The 22,438-nt window shown below is 44.1% G+C and overlaps 1 protein-coding gene across 1 annotated transcript in view; it reads right to left on the bottom strand.

Moving 5' to 3' along the window:
* Positions 1 to 20,223, bottom strand: part of LOC136610153 (solute carrier family 23 member 1-like) — a 39,686-nt gene extending 19,463 nt beyond the window's left edge. Inside the window, exons 1-3 of the mRNA XM_066589401.1 lie at positions 19,969 to 20,223; positions 5,778 to 5,939; positions 5,521 to 5,678 (exon numbers count right to left, since the gene is read on the bottom strand). Coding sequence (XP_066445498.1) covers positions 5,521 to 5,678; positions 5,778 to 5,939; positions 19,969 to 20,010 — 362 coding nt within the window. The 5' untranslated portion in view covers positions 20,011 to 20,223. The remainder of the gene's footprint in view (positions 1 to 5,520; positions 5,679 to 5,777; positions 5,940 to 19,968) is intronic.
* Between the last annotated feature and the right edge of the window lie 2,215 nt (positions 20,224 to 22,438).

Genomic DNA, 22,438 nt, shown 5'->3' with positions numbered 1-22,438 from the left:
TGAGAGAATGGCCAAATGACTGTCGGGGACTACTACCCCCAGGAGTTTGTCAGCATGAACCTGATCATGAGCGGACTGGGAGAGATTAGGAGAGAGAAGAGAGTGTGGTACAGGGCCTGGACCTACAGATAACTGTGGCTGTGGTTTCTCCTGACGTCCCGTGAGTTCTCCCGTCCTTTCCAGAGGCCGCATCTTAAAATTACGTCATTGAATGGATGTGATTGGTTCATCCAGCGCCGGCTTTCATTGGCGGAGCAGGGCTGGATGAACCAATCAGAGCATTAGCTTGCTGGAGGCGGAGAATTCAAGCCCCTGTTCCAGGAAGAAATGCTCGGTGCGGAGGACGTGGCAGTCTACAGCACGATGCAGACCATCGTAAGAACCAGAATGCCGGCGGTAGGTGAGTATTAGACCCCCCTCCCCGAGCCTCAGCTTGCGAGCTTCTTGACTTGCAAGCAGGCTCAAAACCCGAGTTTTTGCTCTTAAATCAGAGCAAAAATTCAGGAGAGAGCCTGCTCGCAAGTCAAGAAGCTCGCAAGCTGATGCCTTCGTAACCCAAGGTACTACTATATATGTATAGCTGGTACAAGTTATACATCTCCTGTATACAGTGATATGGACCATGCTGGTATAACCTGGGTATCTCCTTTGTATAATTATATATGTATAGCTGGTATAAGTTACATATCCTGTATATAGTGATATGGAGCATGCTGGTATAACCTGGGTATCTCCTTTATATAATTATATATGTATAGCTGGTATAAGTTACATATCCTGTATATAGTGATATGGACCATGCTGCTATAACCTGGGTATCTTCTGTATATAATTATATATGTACTGCTGCTATATGTTATGCATCCTGTATATAGTGTTATGGACCAAACTGGTATAACCTGGGTATCTTCTGTATATATATATTTTAAATCCCTGGCTGCTGATAGCTCAGAACTACAAAGTCGGGGACAGCGCCAGAAGTCGCGACTGAGCCCCAGCACCTGAAGGGAGGTGAGTATTTATTTTTTTTTTTTTTTATATACACTTTTTTAAATAGCTTTACAGGGAAGGGCTTATGAAGCCTTTCCCTGAAAAGTCATTGACGGGGATGCCGGCAGCAGGATTCTCTACCGCAGCTGTCGTGTGTGATAGCTGCGGTTGAGAATCAAAGAATTCCTCTGCTGCAGCAGGGAATTCTTTTAACTAGCAGGGGTGAAGGAATCATCTGCCACATGCGGCAGATGTGTTCCTCATGCTCGCGCGGGGTCACGGCAGCGACGGAGAGGCACGTTTTTTTTGGGTTTTTTTGCACTAAAATGTTTCTTTTTCAGGGAAGGACTTATATGTAAAGCCCTTCCTTGAAAAAGAATGCAGGGGTGGCGGCAGACCATTGCTTTCAATGGAGCCACCAGCAGCAGCCGCGGCTCCATTGACAACAAACACGCAGCTATGTTCACGCGTGTTTTTGCTCGTACCTAGGTGCGGACAAAAACATGCTCGTGTGAACGCACCCTTATTGGTGCCAGTTTGAGGTACCTGTGACTTTGGACTGCTTACTATGTTTTTTGGTAGGCGGACAAAAGAAAAATAGCAATTCTGGCATTACTTTTTAAAATAATTTTTACAGCGTTCACCATGCAAGATAAATAAAATATTTCCATTGTTTGGATTGTTAGCAGCTCAGTAATACCTATTGTGTTGGTTTTTAAATATATGTTTTTGCATTTTAAGAAAAGGATTTTTTTCTTTTAGCTTAATTTTTAGATTAAATTAAAATTTATTGAATTTTTTTTTACACTATTTTTTGAGTCCCTTAAGGGGACTTGAAGATGTGATTGTTCGATCGCTATGATAGTACACTGCATTACTTATGTAGTGCATTCTATTAAGCCTATGACAGCAGCCTATTAGAGTCTGCGGGAGATAGGACCTAATAAGCTGAGTTACATGGCAGACATGGAGGCCTTTGTCAGTCTGCCATGGGAGCCCATTGGTACCTTGTGATCGCACTGTGGAATGCTGATAGACAGCGGCTTACATGCTGCAGTTTCTATTGATGGTAGCATGTAAGGGGTTAAATTGACAGCATCTGAGGTTTCTACCCCCCCCCCCTCCCGGCCTTTCGAGCAACAGCCTGGCTGTCAATAGTCAGTCAAGTTGCCACCTTAAAATGATGAATGTGCATATTTAAAGCCCATTATTGACTGCTGTAAAAGAGGTGTTCAGTAAAGTCCCTTTTACACGCAACGATTATCGCTTAAACAACTGCGTGACTGAACGAACCGCCAAGATTTTTTGAATAAAATTACACGTACAAAAAATAGCTTTTAGTCATCTGCATTTCCTCAACGAGTTGTTTGCTCAGCTGGGCGTGTTTATGCGATGGTCATCTGTCCAGCAGAGTACATAATGAGTAAACAGTGCACTCATTATGTACACAAGGCAAACAGACCCCATCCTGCAGCCGCTCAAAATTCCATTCAGATTGCAGATTTATTGGTACCAGTTTGAGGTACATGTGACTTTGGACTGCTTACTATGTTTTTTGGTTGGCGAACAAATGGAACGATTTTTGAGCAATGAAATTACGTTTTTTATGCCGGCTAAAGACCAGCACTAAATGACAATTGAACGACTAGTGTACGACTGCCCATGTTTACACGTAACGATTATAATTATTACTCACTTTTGGCCGTTTTGCATGAATTTTGAGCGATAATTGTTGTGTGTGAAAGGGCCTTTAATAGTTAAAGGGCCGGTCCCTCCTATAAACTGATAAGCAGACACCAGGATAGTGCAATGTATCATAACACATCCAGGCCTGGGGTTACTTATCTGCTTTATCGTAATGAGAAATCTGCTTTTATGACTTGTTGAGTTGAAAAAGAAAATATTTGTGCCTGCAAAGTGATAAAATAAAGACTTTTGGTCGGACTCATCATTACATAATTACAGGATCTTACTTTGCCGCTTCTGTCATGGTGTTGCATAATTATATCTGATTAGGAGAAACCCACAGGGGTTGGTACATGACTCCTGAATGCGGCAGTACAACCTGGTCATATTTTACAGGACTCTTTGAAAGCTGGGTGACAACCCCCGTGTAATATCCACACTTGACAACTGTACCGGACCGCCCAGGAGCCTCCCGGAAAAAAGGGAAACCTCCCACACTCCCAGAATAGTTGGCAAGTCTCGAGTACAGGGCTGTTACTGGATGGGAAGTATGACCGCCTTGTGCTCCAATGAGAAAAAGGGCATTATTTATTATGGGGCATAGAGGGTGCACTATATATGGTGGGGGTACAGAGAGGGTATTATTTATTATGGGACATAGAGGGTGCATTATATATGGTGGGGGCACAGAGAGGGTATTATTTATTATGGGGCATAGAGGGTGCATTATATATGGTGGGGGGAAAGAGAGGGTATTATTTATTATGGGGCATAGAGGGTGCATTATATATGGTGGGGGCACGGAGAGGGTATTATTTATTATGGGGCATAGAGGGTGCATTAGATATGGTGGGGGCACAGAGAGGGTATTATTTATTATGGGGCATAGAGGGTGCATTAGATATGGTGGGGGCACAGAGAGGGTATTATTTATTATGGGGCATAGAGGGTGCATTAGATATGGTGGGGGCACAGAGAGGGTATTATTTATTGAAGGTATGACTGCCTTAGCAACATGCGACCCGTGTGATTGTGAGGAGGGCACCAAGTGGATGTGGGGATGATCGCTCCTCTTAGGCCTGCTCAGCCGGATGATCTTCATTCTCCAGGTTCTGTCTTCTCCCCTTTGATGTTCAAGGTGTTGCTGTCATCCCATCTACACCACCACAACACAATGTACTTAGCTTGGTTCTGGTGCTTTACTTATGTTATGAGCTTTGTTCTAGTGTTGTATGTTATGATTTTGGTGTTGTTGCTGTATTTATGTACTGAGCTTGGTTCTTGTGCTGTATTTGTTATGAGCTTGGTTCTCCTGCTGTATTTATGAAGTGAGTTTGGTTCTGGTGCTCTGTTTATATTATGAGCTTGGTTCTGGCACAGCATGCACTCGCAGAGCTGTTCTTTGTAGTTATGCAGCTGTGTTGCTACTTTCTGTGCAAGCAAAATACAGACTGTGCAAAATATATTGTTTTGTTCTTATTGGGAGGGGGGATTCCACACAAGGTGCCAGCTAACTGAAGAATGGCACTGACTGTGCAGTCACAGAGAGGGCATTATTCATTATGAGAGTACATAGAGAGGGTATTTATTGTGGGGGCATAGAACAGGTATTATTCTTTTGGGGGCATGATTAGTTCATGAGGGCAGTATGGGGGAATTATTACTGTGTGGGGATACTATTGCTTTGTGGGGCTAGTATTGTTTTGGGACACTATTAAGGCCCATTTAGACATAACAATTATCACTCAAAAGCCATCTTTTGAGCGATAATCGTTGCGTGTAAATGTGCCCATCTTTCAGTTATCTGCCGAACAATGGACTGCAGTTTGGCTTCAAATTCGTCCTTCAGCAGAACAGCTGATAAGCAGGACCGCACACTGTGCTCTGCCCACGGAGAGAGCTGATTGCATTGTCTCAGCTATTCTCAGCTGTTAGCCCCACTGGCAGAACGAAGAGAATTTATTCAGAAAACAGTCCGTGGTCCCCTGAATAAATTCAGCTCCCAGCGGCTCACAAGCTGCTAATTGGTACTAATAGCCATTAGTACCAATTAGAAGATTATGCAAAATGATCGCTCAAAAGCCATCTTTTGAGGGATTATCTTGGTGTCTAAGTGCCCCTTTACAATGGAAGGTACTGATAGGAGGATTATAGGGGTCACGGCAGGATGTGAACAGTGTGTAGAGACAAGTCGTGGCTGGAAGAAATTTCCATGGCGATCTGGGCCTTGATAAAGAAAAAAACAGGAAATTGAACAACTCCAATATGAGAAGATGCCACCTGTGATAACTGGAGGTAACTGCAGTATATTCACTATCACTGTGTAGAACTGCTATTTTCACTATTATTTAGAAATATACGTATTAGAGGTGAGTCACTTTATCAAGGACTGCCGTGTTATAAAATTTGTCCTACACTGTCTACAATCTTAAAAGGGGGTGTGGCCTGTTTGTGGGGGTGTGGTCTATGTCCATAAATTTTGCACACTGCTCTCTCAAGGCAGTTTCTAAAAGCTGGCAAGTATGGTAATAGCACCACTGGTCAACTAGAAACAGATGTAGACCGAACTTAAAAAAAAAAACCTCAGACAGAACGACCAATAAAATGCCTTTTATTCTGCTTTTAGAGCATGTGATCGGTGCCAGATTATCAGACATTCTGGATTATCGGATGCTTATAGAAAAGTATACATAATATATGTGTAAAAGGCAGAAAACCTCCAGATACATTCCAGGTTAACTCCAGCTCTGGGTGCCGGTCTATCAGACTGTTGGATGCCGAATTAAAGGAACTTTACCGTAAATTTGGCACGAGGAACTACAGTATGAAAAAGTGTGAGTTTACCTGACTCCAAACAGAACCTGCAGAAGGGTGCAAATTCCAGAGACGAAGAAGAGGGTGCTGATCAGGTGACTCTGTGTCAGGGGGTCGTAGGTCAAGCATAGCTCTTTGGATAAGATTAATGGAATAGCGACAATGCCCCCCAGGGCTGTCAGATAATGCTGCAGGGCAAAAGCAGAGACAAATCAATGAACTCTTCACTTGGCTGCTCATAGGTGATGACCAATATGGCCGCCATGAGGTTGGCTTTCCAGACTTACCTGGATGCCCAAAAAGATGCACAAGTACCAAGGTGGCACATCCGTCACTGTATACGCCAACTTGTTCCGGTCGTTGTCCATTAGACTGATTTTCTTCTTTTCTGGGCCGGGGTCATTTGTGTCAAATGAAGACATGACGTTATAATGATTGGCATCTTCTATCTGTCAGGGAGGAGGAACTTTGATTAGAGGGCAACGGGTTGTTGACAGCGGGGAGAACTTTAGGACAATTCATGGACTCTGGGTAGCAGAGTAAAAGTTCAAGAAATCGACAGACATCAGTTTCTCCATCCTAATCATAACATTTCCTCTTCTCTAAGTTTGCTTTAGGTGTTTCACTTGTAACAGCAGCATTATGTGCTCCAGAGCTGCTCTTCGTTCTCCAAATAGGAGCCATAATTAGCCATTTTGTAAGGTACAGAGTGCTGTTTCTAATCACTCAGCTACAAAAAAGTGTAGACGTTTTCCTGCTCTTTCCTCCTCCAGGGTGTATGTGGCCCCTTGGAGAGAGGGGCCCCAGCCTGATTAGTCCCATCCCCTTTGCCACTGGCCTGACTCCTCCCTACAGAGCAACTGTATTAATTGCAAGTAAGAGAGTGGGGAATAAAAAAGATCCATCCCTCCACTTTGGGAGGCAAAACTGGGCGCCATTATTGGGGGGGGGGGGGGGGGCAGATTCATCTTTGCTTTGGCGCCTCCTGTGTTTTATGTCTGCCATTCCTTTTCCTTCTCCATTCTCTACAGGTCTGTCATGCATCTCTACTTGCTTGAAAGAGCATAAGGCCTCCTTCACACGGGCAACAGAGTCGAACGATTTTGTAGCATTGCTACAAATCGCATGTATGTGAAGCCCATGCTTTCCTCTGGGTTCCTTCACACATACGATGTTTTGTAGCATGCAACAACCCGACACAAAAGACTCATGGGTCCGGCGATCTGCCCGCGACTAGTGAGGTTTTATAGCCCATGTTTACCTACGGAACCTTTCTCTCTGTTGCATCGCATCGCACGAAAACACGATTTTCATGCGGTGTGATGCAACTTTGACAGTAGGAAATCCTACTGTCAAAGCCCTAAACTAAACAGTGGCTTCAGGAAAAAAATTTAAAAAACAGATACATCACCTTACAAGCGCTCTCTGGCGCCGCCGCAGCTTCTCCCTGGGTCTCAGCATTGTTTCTTTTCATCATCTTCCCGCCTCCTGGAAGCGCTGGCTTTGATTGGCTGCTGCTTAGCCAATCACAGCCAGTGCTCCATGAATGGTTATGATTGAACCAATCACAGTCATTCATTGAGTGCTGTCTGTAATTGGCTAAGTGTCAGCTAATCACAGCCAGTGCTTCCCCGCCCAGAAGATGATGAAGAGAAACCAGGCCGGGCACTGAAAAGAAGCTTCAGCGGCGCCCAGGACAGTGCGGGAGAGGGGATGTATACTTTATATTTTTCTTTTTTTCTTCAGCTACAGCTTATTTTCAGGGTAGGGCTTATATTTCATGCCCCACTCCCACCCCCCGAAAATACTCGCATGTGATGCTACAAAATTGCGGTATTGCCGCGATAAGACGCAGCGTAATCGCACGGACCAGCAATGCTTTATCGCTGTGATTTTCTCGCGGCGATGCCATGTTGCCTGTGTGAAGGAGGCCTATATGTGAAGGGCTCTCCTACAGTGAGATGTAGGCATCCGCATGACGCCCACATGTGCCCAGAGAGCAAGCGAATGCAAAGCCCTTATTTCAGTGGAGGGAACAACAGGAAATAAAGCAAACTAGAATAAATGGATATCTCTGTCTGCAGTTATCACCTTATTGAGCAATCCTCAAAATGACACCTTAGCACTGTCCCTTTTTTTTTTTGCAGTGGTAGAGCGAACTTTGGAATGTTTAGGCTGTAACCTCTGCACCTCCTATATGTATGCCGCCTGCCTCCATGTCAATGATATTCTAAAGGATATTACTGATTAACGTTTTCTGTACCGATTCCAGAGCTGCACTCACTATTCTGCTGGTGGAGTCACTGTGTACATACATTACTTATCCTGTACTGATCCTGAGTTACATCCTGTATTATACCCCAGAGCTGCACTCACTATTCCGCTGGTGGAGTCACTGTGTACATACATTACTTATCCTGTACTGATCCTGAGTTACATCCTGTATTATACCCCAGAGCTGCACTCACTATTCCGCTGGTGGAGTCACTGTGTACATACATTACTTATCCTGTACTGCTCCTGAGTTACATCCTGTATTATACCCCAGAGCTGCACTCACTATTCCGCTGGTGGAGTCACTGTGTACATACATTACTTATCCTGTACTGATCCTGAGTTACATCCTCTATTATACTGCAGAGCTGCACTCACTATTCTGCTGGTGGAGTCACTGTGTACATACATTACTTATCCTGTACTGATCCTGAGTTACATCCTGTATTATACTCCAGAGCTGCACTCACTATTCTGCTGGTGGGGTCACTGTGTACATACATTACTTATCCTGTACTGATCCTGAGTTACATCCTGTATTATACTCCAGAGCTGCACTCACTATTCTGCTGGTGGAGTCACTGTGTACATACATTACTTATCCTGTATTGATCCTAAGTTACATCCTGTATTATACCCCAGAGCTGTACTCACTATTCTGCTGGTGGAGTCACTGTGTACATACATTACTTATCCTGTATTGTCGCTGAGTTACATCCTGTATTATGTACTCCAGAGTTGTACTCACTATTCTGCTGCTGGAGTCACTGTGTACATACATTACTTATCCTGTACTGATCCTGAGTTACATCCTGTATTATACTCCAGAGCTGCACTCACTATACTGCTGGTGGAGTCACTGTGTACATATATTACTTATCTTGCACTGGGTATTAGTGTATCTTGACGCCACCAGGAAGCTAGGGGTTTGACAGGTGGAACGCCCCTCTCACACCCCTAGCTCCCTATTGGGTGACGTCAGAAAGGTCCTACCACCACGGTGTGTATTGATTGCTGGCTGCCCTGGACAGTTAGGGTTAGGGATGGTGTTCCTTTTAGGCTTACATTAATTGTTGTAAATAATTGCATGTTACAAGATGGAAATATTAAAAATTAATAATCTAAGCCTAAAAGGAACATCATCGCTAACCCTAACCATCCACAGAAGGCAGCAATCAATACATAGGATGCTGCTTTACATGTTTCACTGCCGTAGAGATAAAGCTGCCACCGTGCAGGAGACAATGGATATTGGGATCCGCCGATAGAAGGCGGCACGGGAGCTGTCACATCGGCTATGAGCGGGGAGATAGAACCGCTGGCTGCACCGGCCGACTGAAACAGCAGCAGTGGGGAGTGAAGAGCAGCATGTGGGAGTTTAGCGCCGGACAGCAAACCGCAGGAGCGGAGATTTCAGCGACGCCCACAACAGCCCAGCCACAGGGAGTTGCTTTATGAGCTTGGACGGCACATGCTGCGCAGGGGAGCAGTATTACCAGGCAGGGAAACGGCCGCAGGGACCACTATTTACACCAGGGGTGCGGAGAGCTGTATGAACACCTGGGGAGCCAGCAGGGGACAACAGCAGCAGTGGGACGACATGGGAGCACTAAAAACAGCCGTGGAAGGCAGACCTGCAGTGCCCATGAAAGGGTCGGGGCTAACACAGGGGACAGGATAATTTAACTTAGCTGCCAGGACCTGATGGCAAGCCTTCTCTCCAGCCAATTAGCTTCTGGGGGCGTTCCTAGGCAGTCTGTCTTGTCTCCACCAGGACTTCCTGGTGGCGTCAAGATACACTAATACCCGTGCACTGATCCTGTTGCTATGTCTGCTTTTAGAAATGTATTAATCCTTTCCAATCCAATTTTGGCTTACTCTTTTTCTGCCGTTATACAACGGCGCTATCTGCTGGCTAAAGCCAGTACTGCATGAGGTGACATGATGGATAGGCTCCGACAGCAGAGAGGCTGGCAATATACAGTAAGAGAACCCTGACGGACGTCTTCCAACATCGAAGCTGTACAGCCTTAAATCATAATGTCTTAAGACGTCAGACAGTGAATTGGAAAGGGTTAATCAAGTTATGATTTTATGAAGCAAGATACTTGTTCCTCCTTGACGCTGGATACAACCTCACAACTGTACTATTCCTGCCAAGGTTGGAGAGGATCTTGGAAGTGTCCTTTGCATGGAGTAAATTCCTCTCCAGACACTTGCGCTCCTCTTCTGTGGTGAGCTCAGGGTCAGCCCAGCACATGTAATACTAACACAAGAGACCTTTATTGCTGGAAAGAACAACAGTCACATTCTGTGTTTGTGTTGGCAGCTCCATATATATATATGAGTATCCTGGATTAGTGACTCTTCTGCGCTGTTTGTATAACATATCAGGTTACTGTAGTAAAAGTGTAACCACGCTGTGCGCATATTGTAACATTGTGTCGAAAATTCCATCAGTTCAGCCTATTATTCTGCAATGTTGATCCAGAGAAAGGCAAACCCTTGTCTTGGAGTCATTATCCTCATCTAATGTGTAAAAAAAAAAAAATCTGATTCCAAATTAAAAGGGTTTTCCAACACGAAACTATTGATATCTATCCTTAGTGGTGGGGTCCGCCACTCAGAATCTTCACCAGTCAGCTGACTGGAGTCATAGTGGCACTCAGGTAGCCGCCTCTCACACTTCAAGGGTTTGTCCAGGGTTAGAAAAACATGGCTGCTTTCTTCCAAACACGGCGCTATCCTTGTCCATGGGTTGGGTCTTGTATTGAATTAACTTGGGTGCAATAGTCTCTTCAATCAGCTGATTGGTGGGGATTCGGAGTCACGCATGCACGCTAATCAAGCTGCTCTTGATATGTTAGTTCCCAAAAACACCTTTAACCCCTTAACAACCACCCATACGTCGTTTAATGGCGGCCATTAAGGGGCTTTATTCTGCATTGCTGTCAAAAGATGGCGCTGCATTAGAAGCCTAGGGTGGGTCTCCCATGCCAGGGGAGTGGGTCCTCAGCTGTTGGATGACAGCCAGACACTTGATCTAACACCGGGGACCAAAGAAACAACAGAGTCCCGCTGTTTAACCCTTTACACGCTGAAGTCAGTGCGACCACAGCAAGTAAAAGGCTGACAGAGGGAGGGGCTCCATCTGTCACCCATTAGAGCCCCTCGATGTGATTGTGGGGTCCCATTGGTTGCTATGGCACCTAGAGACTTAGATATTGCTTGTGGGTCTGCTAGCTATGGTGGCGGGGGGAGGCGTGGCGGAGCAGGGGGTAGCAGCGGGGAACAGGAGGGAGCCCTCTCTCTCTCCCTCTCCCCCCACTCCCCGCTGCAACCCCTCACTCACCCACGGCGCCCCCCAAATCTTTTCGCCCGAGTACGGAAGTACTCGAAAATCACGGCACTCGGGTGTAAAAGGGGCGTGGCCGAGTAGGTTCGCTCATCTCTAATTACTGTATTGAAGTATATAAGCATGTTAGAAGAATGATGAGAGATGCTGATATTCAAGTCCCCTAGTGGGACAAAAAAAAGTGTAAAAAATTTTTTAAAATAAAAATCTCAAAACGTCCCCTTTACTATGTAAAACAAATCTCTCATGTAGTATCACTGCATTCAGAATGACTCAAAGACAAAGGTTAGTACATCATTTAACCTGTACAGTGCACTTCGTGGAAAAAAGTTCAAATAACATGGCAAAGATAGTTAATTCTGCCTCTCTCGCCTTACAAAAAACGGAATAGAAAGTGATCGAAACATTGCATGGATCAACAAATGGTGCTAATAAAAAGTACAACTCATTCCACAAAAAAAAAAACCACACAGCTCCGTTGACAAAAGAAGAAAAATGTTAGGGGTCTTTGAAATTTGGTATCGACAAAATCGCACCGGCCGGCAGAAGTAATGTGATATATTATTTATACTGCACGGTGAAAAAAATGAAAAACATGCCATAATTGCAGATTTTGTTAATCTTGCCTCTAGAAAAAACTAGAATAAAAAGCATTAAAAATATTATTTGTTCGCAAAAATTAGATAAATGAAGACTGGAGTTCATCGCGCAAAAAATAAGACCTAAGAGCTCCGTGGATGGAAAAACAAACGGGTTCCGGCTCTTGGAATGCGGCAAAACGGAAGGAAATCTTTAAAATAAAAGTGTTTATTGTGTACAAAAATGGCAAAACATTAAAAAACTGTATTAACTTGTAATCGCCGAGATCGCGCTAACCCAGAGAGTAATGTTATCATATCGAATGCCGTAATAATGAAATCCAAAAAGTAATTGGCAGAATTTTTTCCCCAATCCCCATAAAAAATGTATACAATATGTTATATGTACCCAAAAATGATGCCGTTAGAAAATACAACTTGTCCCACAAAAAACAAGCCCTCGTAGGGCTATTTCAATGGAAGAATTAAAAAGTTATGGCTTCTAGAATGCGATGATGAAAAAAACGTAAAAATCGGTTGGGACTATTTTGTCCTTAAGGAAGCAATGATTTTTTTGGAATCCTAGAATGGTGGAGTTGGAAGGGACCTCCCCCTGCTCAGTGCAGGATTCACTAAATCATCCCACACAGATGTCTGTCCTGCCTTTGTTTGAACACTTCCATTGAAGGAGAACTCACCACCTCCTGTGGTAACCTGTTCCACTCATTGATCAGCCTCGCTGTCTAATATCTAATCTGTGTCTCCTCCCTTTCAGTTTCATCCCATTGCTTCTAGTCTTTCCTTGTGCAGATGAGAATAGGGCTGATCCCTCTGCACTGGGACAGCCCTTCAGATATTTGTAGACCGCTATTAAGTCTCCTCTCAGCCTCATTGGACATGATTTGCAGACCGTTCACCATCCTGGTAACTTCTATGAACTTGCTCCAGTTTGTCTATGTAATGCATCACATTGTTGACTCATGTTCAGTCTATGATCTATTAGTGTACCCAAGTCTTCTTCACATGTGCTGCTGCTTAGCCAGATTCGTCCCATTCTGTATGTGCTTTTTAAATTTTTCTTGCCCAGATGCAGGACTTCTTCTTGTTAAATACCATTCTGTTAGTCGCAGCCCGCTGTTCAAACTTTTCTAGATCTTTTTGAATCCTCTCTCTCTTCCCTAGTGTTAGCTATCCCTCCTAGCTTTGTGTCCTCTGCTAATTTGATCAGTTTCCCATCAATTCCCTCCTCCAGATCAGTTATAAAAATGTTGAACACCACTGGGCCTAGGACAGAACCTTGTGGTACCCCACTTGGTATATTCTTCCACTTGGATGTGCAGCCATTTGTGACCACTCTTTGAGTACGATCACTCAGCCAGTTGTGAATCCACCTAACAGTTGCCTTGTCAATCCCGTATTTGGTTATTTTTTTCAATAAGTATAGTATGAGATACTTTGTCAAATGCATTACTAAAGTCAAAGATATACTATATCTACTGCATTTCCCCTATCAACCCAGTCGGTGATTCTGTCATAGATTAAAATTATTCTGGCATGACTTGTTTGTTATAAACCCATGCTGGCTCTGGTTAATTACTCCATTCTCATCCAAGTACTTGCATACATGCTGTTTAATCATTTGTTCAAAGATCTTTCCCGTCATAGAAGTCAGGCTCACAGGCCTGTAGTTTCCTGGATCCATCTTTTTCCCTATTTTGAAGATGGGGACAACATTTGCCCTTTTCCAATCTTCTGGGACTTCTGCTGTTCTCCAGGAATTTTCAAAGATTATGGCGAGCGGTTCAGCAATTACTTCCGCTGCTTCCTTTACTATCCTAAGATGTAATTGATCTAAACCTGGAGACTATGTTCTATGCTCAAATGATCACAGCCGTCAGAGCTGTCATGACATGTCTCCACAATGTTCCATCCTGATGACGCAGTATTAGTAATATAACTGCAGAAACGCGTTGATGGTGATAGGAGGGAACGGAATAAAAATAAAAGTTCAATCCAGTTCCCTAGAACTTTTAGGGACAGCTATCCATGATCGAACATATGCTAGTACAGTTTAGCTGACCCGATGGGACAGAAGTAATAGTATTATTTATCAGGAGCAGTGAATAAAGGGATCTAATTTACTGAATGGGAGTTAGATTATAGTACTGTATGTGCCTCTCTGCAATGTCATTTCTTTATCATATCTGAATACAGCACATCTCTTAGGAACGTGCATAAGCTCTATTAAATTACTTGTGCCGCTTCCAATAGTGACTCTATTGAATACAACCTCTTTATTCTCCCTGAGGTGATATCGTGTGTGAATGAATAGAGGGTACTCATAGAGTTTATCTCTGGTCTTTTACACACTAACCAGAGATAGTGCAAATTTAACTTCCCCTATGGAGAGGTGATCTCAGAGTTATATGGACAATAGAACTGAATAGGTGCAGAGAAGAGGCATCAGTGTTCCCCAACTCCAGTCCTCAGGGACCCCCAACAGGTCATGTTTTCAGGATTTCCTCAGTATCACACAGGTGATGTTGTCGGTGCCTCAGACATTGCCACAGGTGTTCTTACTATAGGATATCCTGAAAACATGACCTGTTGGTGGTCCCTGAGGACTGGAGTTGGGGACCCCTGGTCTATATGACCCTATACGCATAGAGATAGCGACATACATCAAATCACGCAATTTTCCATTTTATTTATTTCTAATAAAAGCTACGTTTTATATTTCGTGGTTCCCTTCGGTGATTGAAGGAACTTGGAATATAGGGAACTTTTCTGCCTCGGTGACAAAACCTGGAGACTAGAATTCATTTATTAGCTAAGTGTTCCCCTCACCGTCTCTCTGCTTATAGATGGCCTGCATTCTTTTATTCCCCCAATTTCCACTTTTCGTAAGCCACACCTTTTTTTTATTTTCCCGTCGACATGGCCATATGAGAGCTGTAGTTTTTATTAGTTCCATTTTTGGGTGCATATAATGTATTGTGATTCTTTTTATTAATTTTTTGGGGAGGGCAGGGAGAGAAAACACATAAATGCTGCCATTGTTTTTTTTCTCCCCCAGAGTTAATCCTGGAGCTTCAATGACATGATAGTTTTTTTCTACGGTCCAGTATGATTACGACAATACCAGAAATATATATTTTTAGTTTTTTTCCGTTTTGCACAAAAAAAATTTCTTTTTAAAAAAAATTTTCTATGCATTGCTGCTTTCAACTCTCATAACTTATTTTTATTTTCCCATGGACGGAGCTCTGTGGGGGCTTTTTTTTTTGTGTGATGAGTTGTAGTTTCCATTGGTACCATTTTGGGGTACATCCGACTTTTTGATCACTTTTATTGCATTTTTTTGAGAGAGAAAATGAAAAAAATAAGCATGTTGGCTCCATTTTTTAGGTTGTTTTGTTTATAGTTTTTGCCATGCAGGATAAATAGTGTATTCAATTTATTGTACAGATCGTTATGGATATTCTGATACCAAATACATATTTTTTGTAATACAAACAGGAGAAGGTGTGCAAAAAGGTTGTTTTTTTTTTAGTATTTTACTTTTTACATTTTTTAAAGTCCCTGTATGTGACTTGAACCAGAAAAGCTCTCATATCTTTTTACAGGCATCCGCTTGCCACGGCAACCCATTAGCTGTCTTCTTACATAGCAGAGGGTCAATAAAGTCACAGAGGGAGCGCCCTCCCTCTGTGAACCCTTTACATGCCGCGATCCACATTGATCGCTGCATGTAAGAGGTTAGCAGCAGAAATCTGTGTTTTTACCGACCCCTACTGTTGCAGCCGGCTGTCAGTCATAGCTGTCTCCCACTGCAGATGGTGCGTATTAAATACCACCCAGCCAGGATGTAAGCAGTTTGGGGTTAACCTTTTTCAATCCAATTTTAGATTCAGGGCTTCCTAGGGGGCTTTCTCTTTCTGCCATTATACAATGGCGCCATCTGCTGGCTAGAGCCAGTACTGCGCTATGTGACATGCTGGAGAGGCCCCTGACAACAGAGCAGCCAGTAATTTACAGTAAGAATACCCTGCCGGACGTCTTCTAATATCGGAGCTGTACAGCCTTCAATCAGAATGTCTTCAGACGTCAGACAGTGGATTGGAAAGGGTTAAAATCTAATTTGTTGACTGGTCTGTGGTGTAAATTAGTTTGAGTTTATTTTCTCATCATGTACCTCTTTTAACGCACCCCATGATCCTAATAGACTTGGCAGCAGCTGCCTGACACTGGTAGCTCCAGTTAAGTCTGTAATTAATTAGAATTCCCATATCTGTTTCCATGTTGACTCTACTGTACATTACATAATCTTGCCTCGTATTTTTCCTTCTCATGTATGGAATATTACTGTAGTTTCGGGAAACTTATTTCTCTTGCACCATTACCATCATCACCCCACCCATCCCCCATATTATGCATTATGCTCTGATGGCTTTGGTGACCATCAGGTGGATAGAGTTCAAGATTAGATAAAAACACACTGCATGTTGGTATTGTATATGTAGCTGAAATTAATCAAGTAACTTGTTGTGGGCTGGCTCGAGTGATGATATTTAACCCATTGTAGTCAGTAACGCAATGTATAGAGGAGAGTATAGCAATTGTTGTCTAATTGTAAGGGGGGTGAGCAGTGCCCTGCTCCCCTCTTATGATCATGGCTCGGCCAATGTTGGCCACTCTATGGCATTCAGGATGCAACTCTAGATTTAACTTACAGACTGTGCTGTTGAAGTTGGCCACAAGAGGGAGCTCCAACAAAAGCAGAGGTTTTTGCTAATAGAAGTGAAGGGAGCTATTCGAAAACAGTGGGAAGCTTCTAGAAAAAGGCTCTGATTGGCTGTGTAGCCACATGTGATGCAGTGAGGAAAGGCCAACAGCCATTCAAGTTTGGACTCCGGCTGGGTCATTCCAAAACTTTGATCTTTTTCTGGAGAAACCATTCTTTTGGTGATTTGGAGGTCTGCTTTGGGTCGTTGTCATGCTGAAAGGGGAAATTCATCTTCAGCTTTTTAGCAGAGGCCTGAAAGTTTTGTGCCAAAATGAACTAATATATGGAATTGTTCATAATTCCGTCCACCTTGACTAACGCCCCAGTTCCAGCAGCAGAAAAGCAGCCTCCCATATAATGCTGCCCCCACCATCTTCATTGTGGATCGGGTGGTCTTCTGCTGATACTCAGCATTGGCTTTGTGCCAAACATACCTTTTTGAATTCTTGCCAAAAAGTCCAACCTTGGTCTCATCAGACAGATCACGTTCTCCCATGTACTTTTAGCAGACTTGATGGCAGTTTTGGTAAAACACAGCCAGGCTTGGATGTTTTTCTTTGTTAGAAAAGGCTTATGTCTTGCCCCTTCCCCCCCCCCCCCCCCCCACACACAGCCCAGACATATGAAGAATATAGGAGATGGTTGTCACATGCATTACACAAGCAGTACTTCTCAGAAACTCCTGCAGCTCCTTTAATGTTGCTGTTGGCCTCTTGACAATTTTCTTCTAGTCTTTTCATCAACTTTTGAAAGACATCCAGTTCTTGGTAATGTCACTGTTGTGCCAAATTTAATCGGCATCTTGACGACGTCTTCCCTGTGCCCCTTCGTACATGCAATGCCTTGGAGAGGTTTTGGTTCCCTTCTCCTGACTGATACCTTCCAACAATCTGACCCCTTTGACGTGTTGTAAACTCTCCACAGATTATGATAAAATGCCATATTTTTGTCATGTTACAAAATCCGCCAATAATGAATCATTTCAGATTTCTTTCCACCTTCCATGTGACCCGTTCCTTGTGAAATCATTTAGGCTAGAGAAGAAAAACTTAAATAATGTGGTTGCATAAGTGTGAACACCCTCTTATATTTGGAGATGACTCACGCCTACGGTCATGGCAGGGAAAAAAATATAAAATAGGTTAGCACTACCAAATGGAAATATATCTCAATAGAAATCTATAGGTGTCGTTAAACCACGGCTGCAACATACAGTACAAGCAGAAATAAATTTACTATCAGAGGTCTACATACCTATAATCAATACGCTATCCAGATTAAGTAATGCAAGGGTCTCGGTATATAATTCAATCGAATTACATTGGCCCGTCTACTAACGTCGAGGTGACCGAGCTCTCAGATGGGTCCTAATGCTAAAGCCAGGCGGTAAATCTCAACCTGGGAAAGTTGGGTTCCTACCTCTCAGAATGCTCCTCTCTTGGGACTAAGCCTACAAATAAAACCAGGGAAGGTAGGATACCATTTAGATGTTCCAGTAGGAGGGACAGAAGGTAAATGGGCGGCAGGTGTGCACAACCAAGTGAGGGCAGCCAAAACTACCTTCGCTGGTTTTATTTGTTGGCTTAGTCCAAAGAGGGGAGCATTCTGAAAGGTAGGAACTAGAGATGAGCGAGCGTACTCGGTTCGGGTGTTTTTGCACTCGAGCACCGCTTTTTCCGAGTAACTAACTGCTCGGACGAAAAGATTCGGGGGGCGGCGTGGTGGAGTGGGGGGTAGCAGTGGGGAAGAGGGGGGAGCTCTCTCTCTCTCCCCCCCCCCCCATTCCCCTCTTCAACCCCGTTGCTCGAGTGCAAAAACACCCGAAAAGAGTACGTTGGCTCATCTCTAGTAGGATCCCAACTCTCTCAGGTTGAGATTTTTCACCTGGTATTAGCATTGGGACTAGAGATGAGCGAGTATACTTGCTAAGGCTAACTACTCGAGTGAGTAGTGCCTTAGTCGAGTATCTGCCCGCTCGTCTGTAAAGATTCGGTTGCCGGCGGGGGGCGGGGAGCGGCGGGGGGAGAGCGGGGAGGAACGGAGGGGAGATCTCTCACTCTCTCCCCCCCGCTCCCCCTGCTCACTGCCGCAACTCCCCTGTCACCCGCGCCGGCAGCCGAAGCTTTACAGACGAGCGGGCAGGTACTCGACTAAGGCACTACTCACTCATCTCTAGTTAGGACCCATCTGAGCTTGGTCACCTCGACGTTAGTAGACGGGCCAATGTAATTTGATCGAATTATATACCGAAACCCTTGCATTATTTAATGTGGTTAGAGTATTGATTACAGGTATGTAGACCTCTGATAGTACATTTATTTTGCGTGCTGTGGCCATTTTTGGTTTCTGCTTCTACCGCCATGACAGGGAACTCTGAAAATGTAGCAAATCGAGTGACACAGAAAAATGTTGCAAAGAAAGTGTGAAGTAGATAGAGATACTGTAGAAAAGTGACATTTAGTTTCTTCGTTCTGCATCGGCTCCTACATGCCTTGATGGATCTCAACCAAACGTGGTACGCAAACTCTTCATGAGCCAATTTAAGTTAGTGGGCAGGGGCTTCAACTGTTTGCTCCTCATAGCAACCAATCACAGCACAGCGTTCTAGAGCAACTTAATGAGAACATACTATTACACAGCGTTCACATAATACTGCCATAAAGTGCCTATACAAAGGTGACCGAGAAATACCAAAAAGTGCGCACATAATGCAGTGCTAGTGTATATACAAAAGTGCCATACAGTGAACGCATAACAGTACATCACAGTGCCCATATAATACAACTAAGTGGTGACTAAGACTTGCCATACAGTGAATGGATAACGGTACCGTAGAGTGCTCACAGTACTGCAATACAGTGTAGATACAAGCGTGCCATACACTGAACAGATAATAGTACCAAACCAGTGCCCACATAACACGGTCATAGTGCATGTACAAAAGTGCCATACAGTGCACACATATACTGTCTATACCATAGAGTGAACACATAACAGTGCCATACAGTGCACACATATACTGTCTATACCATAGAGTGAACACATAACAGTGCCATACAGCGCCCACATAATGCAGCCATATAGCACTTATGCAAAGTACCTTATAGTGCCCAAATATGAGGTGCTACCAGTAAGGTGTGCAGGAGGGGGGCACGGACATATCAAATTGACAATAGTATCTGGATCCAGGGGCAGACTGACTATTGGGACAATTTGGCACTGCTATAGCTTATCTGTCTATCGCAACTAATTAGTAGGAGGGAGCAATGTCCCGGAGTGCCCAGGGGTGTAGGCGATTTCTGCACCCATTAAGAAACAAGTGCCCTCCCTCTCTTCTAGATGAACTGATTAGTAATTATCTGAGTGAGATTCTTTTCATCTCAGCCCCACAATTAGGGAACCTTTGTTACTTTCTTGGTAGTGACCCCAACACTAGAATGTTATAGATGTGTGAGTATATATATATATTAGTGACATGCTCTGACCTCAAATGTCGGGTTATCCACACCGTCACTTTCCTTCTCCATCTCTCCGGCTGCAGGTTTGACGGAGCTCTACGGAGTCACCTGCCCAGGTGAGAGCAGGCACCAGCTCTGTACCGCCTCAGTAAGATCTGCAGCTCATCTCTGTGTCCCAACGCAGGTCAATGAGTAATGAAGCAGGAAACTAATTGTGTAACTCATGTAAATCAGCAGAGCCGAGGTGTTTGCTTCTCCGCAAGTATTTGTCAGGACCCGGAAAAAAAACCCAAACTAAAAAGTGGGTAACTCTTGTGTCATTAGTGACTTGGCACAGAGAAGCAGGACCTGATGCCAGTCTTGGCATTGTTTGCAGCACCGTAAGAGATCTACATCACAGACACTTGGCTTAGGGTAAAGAGATTGTATTCAGGTTGGCACTTCTAGGGGCCCCGCCCAGTTCTGTGGTGGCACAGGGTGATCACAGCTGGCAGGAGCCTCTGGCATAAGGGTGGCATTATATGTCACTGTATGTATATGTGTGTGTGAACCTGTTTCAGAGCCGTCCTCCAGCTATTATTCACTATATAATAGCTATTCAACTGAACTTGTGGGTAGAATTGTGCTTAGAGAAGTGATGTGAAGTTCTGGGGCCCCACAGCAGGATCTGTAACAGGGGCCCTGGAGCAGGATGGGTGGTATGATATTGCTGCTACTGTAAATGCCATGGAATTTCCGCACAGAATGATAGTGGGGCTTCTCCATAATGATAAATGTATGTCTTGTGCATTTGTATTGTCAGTGTCTTCTATGAGGTGTGCGTTTGTGGTGTGCATTGCACCTCTGCAGCACTGAATAGGTTAATGTCTGGATTATGTCTGAGAAATGAATCATGTTGTACATCATGTGACCATGTTATATATATATATATATGTGGTTGCAAGATGTAGTGCAAGGGGGTCTGCTTGAAAAAGTGAGAGAAGTCTGAGATCCACACTTCAGTGATCATCCAATGTGTGGAGAATAGAGGAAGCGGAGCGGCTCCTACTGCTTGGCCTGGGACGAGCTCTCCCAGAGTGTTCCAGTACTACCTTTAGATACTAAGTATGAGAGAAGGACCGCTGCATGGCCAGAAGTCAAGGACAAATGTATGTGAGTGTGGAGAGAGAGAGAGAGACATTCGCCAGGAGTGGGATCACACAGATAACTGGGACTGTGGATCGTCCGGAATACCCAGAGAATCCTCCCTGGCACACCACTTTATTTCGTTGTATCTGTGCCAGCTTGTTGATGCTACGAAGATTCAGTTACAGTAAACAGACACTACCGACCCTTCCCGGTTTGTCCGTGAAGTTTTTCCCTGTGTGTGGACTGAGTTATTAATGGCATCCAGCTTTCCCCACAGAGGACGGAAAGGTGGCGTCACGAGTGACAAAAGGACATTAATGTAACTGTGTTACTTTTCTATGTGACTTGGACGGGTTTCGTGCTACCCAAGGGGAGGAGATGGTAGAGCCACTGTGACCGAAGTAATCTTTATCTTCCCAGCCATCTCTTCAGCTGTGGGTCTGCTCCTTGGATGCTGCACCACTTCTAGGGCCTCAGGTGACAATACCCTTCATCTAATCACACCACAATTCTCATCATTTGTATATCTGCCTGAGATGGAACTACATGCTCGGGTTTGCAGCAAAACAACAACTTCTTCTGGGGGCCGGAGTGTTTTTTGAGAAATAGTGTATTTTTAACGCAGTCACTCATATATCCACATGCCTATATAAAGGGAACACCTTGGCGAGACAAGGCACTTCGAACTTCAAGCATTACTAACTACTATCCTTGTAGCACTTCATTCTCCTGATCGTATTTCATACTACAATTAAGGAGTCCCACGTCATTGTAGGTGCAAAAGTACATTTCCTTACACTTCCATCTCACATAATCTTTTATCTGCACATATCTGCTACTTTGAATTGCCCTGTCCCCTTGTACAGAATTTCACATCTACACATGGCATTGCTTCACTTCTTTCACGACACATACCGACACTTCCTAACATCGTTAATTGGTCGCCATAAATACTGCTTCATAATAACAGTACGTCATAATGTCAGTGATATTCGTCTCTCATAGTCCCTAGTATGCGCACTAATGTCTTATCTGACCGGTCTTGTGTGTTTAGACACTTCTTTCGCCACTGGGTCCACGACATTGTCATCGAATCTGGGTCCATGGCACTATCTGCTTCTTCAGGGACTGAGTCCCCTGTGATAAAGGAGACTCCCTCTCCTTCCATGTGGCATGGTATATTTTTCGGCCCTGGTCATCAGGCCCTTTTAGAGCCTCCATTGGGCCCCTAGTCATTGTCGTGACCCAGTACATGCTTTCCTGGCCCCCTCCATAAGGTCATACATGTATGTCCTATGTAGATGCACTGTGCAAAACTGTCTTGTCATTCTATTATGTGCACAGCAGCAGCACATGATGGGTTAATGTC

The sequence above is a fragment of the Eleutherodactylus coqui genome, chromosome 2 (genome assembly GCF_035609145.1).
Source record: "Eleutherodactylus coqui strain aEleCoq1 chromosome 2, aEleCoq1.hap1, whole genome shotgun sequence".
NCBI classification, from domain to species: Eukaryota; Metazoa; Chordata; class Amphibia; order Anura; family Eleutherodactylidae; genus Eleutherodactylus; species Eleutherodactylus coqui.
The sequence above is the reverse complement of the archived record's forward strand: the minus strand, read 5'-3'. Positions and strand labels throughout refer to the sequence as shown.